The 2,497-nt window shown below is 26.7% G+C and overlaps 1 protein-coding gene across 1 annotated transcript; it reads right to left on the bottom strand.

Annotated features, from left to right (window-relative positions):
• Positions 1 to 535: 535 nt before the first annotated feature.
• ENU1_089870 (histidine acid phosphatase family protein) lies at positions 536 to 1,816 on the bottom strand (the record flags this gene model as incomplete). Its single annotated transcript, XM_008858983.1, has 1 exon — positions 536 to 1,816. One exon carries the CDS (start codon positions 1,814 to 1,816, stop codon positions 536 to 538), a length of 1,281 nt encoding a protein of 426 aa, XP_008857205.1.
• Between the last annotated feature and the right edge of the window lie 681 nt (positions 1,817 to 2,497).

The raw sequence follows: 2,497 nt of genomic DNA, 5'->3' as shown, positions 1-2,497 counted from the left end.
TGGTGTCTCCTGTAATGCATCTTTTTTTATTGAAAATGAAAAAGATAATATTAAATAAGTTAAAAATCAAGTCATTAAAAACCAGATAAATATAATAGAGTATTGGTTTTGTCACAACCAAAAATCAACAAATGAATAATTTGATAACAATAATAGAATTAATGCCTAAGAAATAAGGAAGAATCAAAATTAATTTTATTTATATTTAGTTAATTGATTTATGATTTTTTTTTTACATAATGATTTTTAAATATTTTGAATTTTGAAAGATACAGAAAAGTCATTTGCATATTTGGAGTTTTTATGATGTTTATGTTATTCGTCAATATGATATGACGTTTATTTAATTTTTTTTTGAACATTCATTCCTTTAAAGACTAACCTATAAATTTATATTAAATATTAAGAGAGAATAAAATTATTCTTTTTGTCATTTACCCCCACTTTTAAGAAGAATTTTCTTATTACCGATAATGATACTTAATTTGATTCTACTTAAAACAAATTACCAAAATAAAGGGGGTAAATATAAATATTAATTTGAACAAAATGTATTATAGTCAAAGTCTTTTGTAATTTTTTCATAGTACTTCACAAAATCCTCAAATAAACAGATTTCTGTTCCACAAGAAGGTAAAACTATAGCTTCTTGATTAAAATAAGTTCTTACATAATATTGCCCTTTTTTTGATTTTAGAAGAACAAACATGAAATGGACACTATATGGACTAACTTTAGACATATTCCATTTTCTCTGATTCTTTTTTGCTTCATTTAATTTTACAGTTAAAGCAAATTGATCAATATTAACTCCCATTAAAGTCATTAGAGGAGTCACAGTTTCTGCATGTGCAAATCTAAAATTACCAAGGATATTATTATCCTGTTTTGTTAATTGAATATTTTTATCATTTACAACTGCTAATTTTAATCCATTAATAATAGAGTCCAAAAGAGGGATTGCAATTTTATAATTTAACTCACTAAAATTACCTTTTGTATAATATGTTTCTAAGTCTTTGATATACTCCATTATATGTGCATCCCTAATATTAAAATATTTTAACATTCCATCACTTTTATTAAATACAACATATTCATGTGCTCCAGCAGTGAAAGCAAGTTGTGTAAGACTTTTACTTGTACTTTCATCAATATCAGTCATTCCAATTGCTTCTATAAATCTATTTGCTGTTTCACTTAATTTCATTTGAGCATATTGGTTAGACTGTTTATGTGTTGAACCACTTTTTTCATATTCAACATATCTTCTACAATTTTTATGAAAGTACAACTGAGTGTCTTTGTCTTTAGGAACAACAGTAATATTTATTTTGTTATCAATAACCATTTGTTTTTTTTCAGGTTCATCATCATAAAACCCTTCTAACCAACTTCTAGCACTATCTTGAGTCCTTTTTTTAAAGGTAGCAGTAATGTTAATATTAAGTAAAGATTTCCCATAAAACAACTTTTTAAATTCACCCTTATAATATTTTCCCAAACTAAATAATTCTTGTTTTCCTCTTTCACATAACTCTCCTTCCATTTCCATTGGAAATGGGTTTTTCCATGTAATTTTAGAATTTTCAGCAAATTTTTCAGCCATCATATTCATTGCATTTATGTCATTTGATGTTGGATATCGAGAGCCATGTCGCTGGACTAACTCTGCATGAACCACAGTGAAATGGTCCAGCGTTGGGTCTCTGATATCTTTGAGGAAGTAGGGTGTTCTAGTGCTTAAACAATGGGTTATATCTTCGTTATAGCCACAACAGCTAAGGACCATATTCACTAAAAGAACAGCCAGCATGGATCTATTTAACTATTTTTTCTTCGTTTAAATAATAACGTTATTCTTTATTTTAATTAATAACAATTTGATTTAATTTAATAACTTTGAAATAACTTTATTTAGAAAATCATAAGTTATTGTTTTAAGTTCAACTTTTTGTGAAGTCTAAATAATTTTTAACGAAGATTCATCTTTTCCTTGACTTGGCTTTGACAAAAGAGAACTTTTATAGAAAAACAAACGTATAAAAATTTAAGCTAGTTGTTGAGGTTGAAAAATGATTGACTTTTCAACACTTTTTTCTTTTTTCCCCTTCATCACTTTCTTATCTACTATTTTCTTTGGAACTTTTATTTAAAATCGTTTTAGTTATAAGAAGTAGGTTGCAAGACTATTGTTTTTCCATCTAATAAGAAGACAACTATTATAGCTGTATTTATAAAGTTTATATTCAATGTTCTAAGTTGTCCTAATCTTTATACTAATTTCAAGTTCAAACTTTCATTTCTAATTAATTTAAAATTATTAATAATTTTGACGATAATTTTTTTTCTTCTTATATCTACAGGACGTGATGAACAGATTCGAAGATGGCACGTCAGAGACACCACACGGAACCCTAAAATATTCCCCTGTTTCGAATCTCCCAGTTATCGTCTGGTTATGACATGCCTTTGGTGAGATAATATCTATTCAAAA

This window comes from Entamoeba nuttalli (genome assembly GCF_000257125.1).
Source record: "Entamoeba nuttalli P19 unplaced genomic scaffold asmbl_4025, whole genome shotgun sequence".
Lineage (NCBI taxonomy): Eukaryota > Evosea > Mastigamoebida > Endamoebidae > Entamoeba > Entamoeba nuttalli.
Note: the sequence above shows the minus strand (reverse complement) of the source record. Positions and strands in the feature narration are given on the sequence as shown.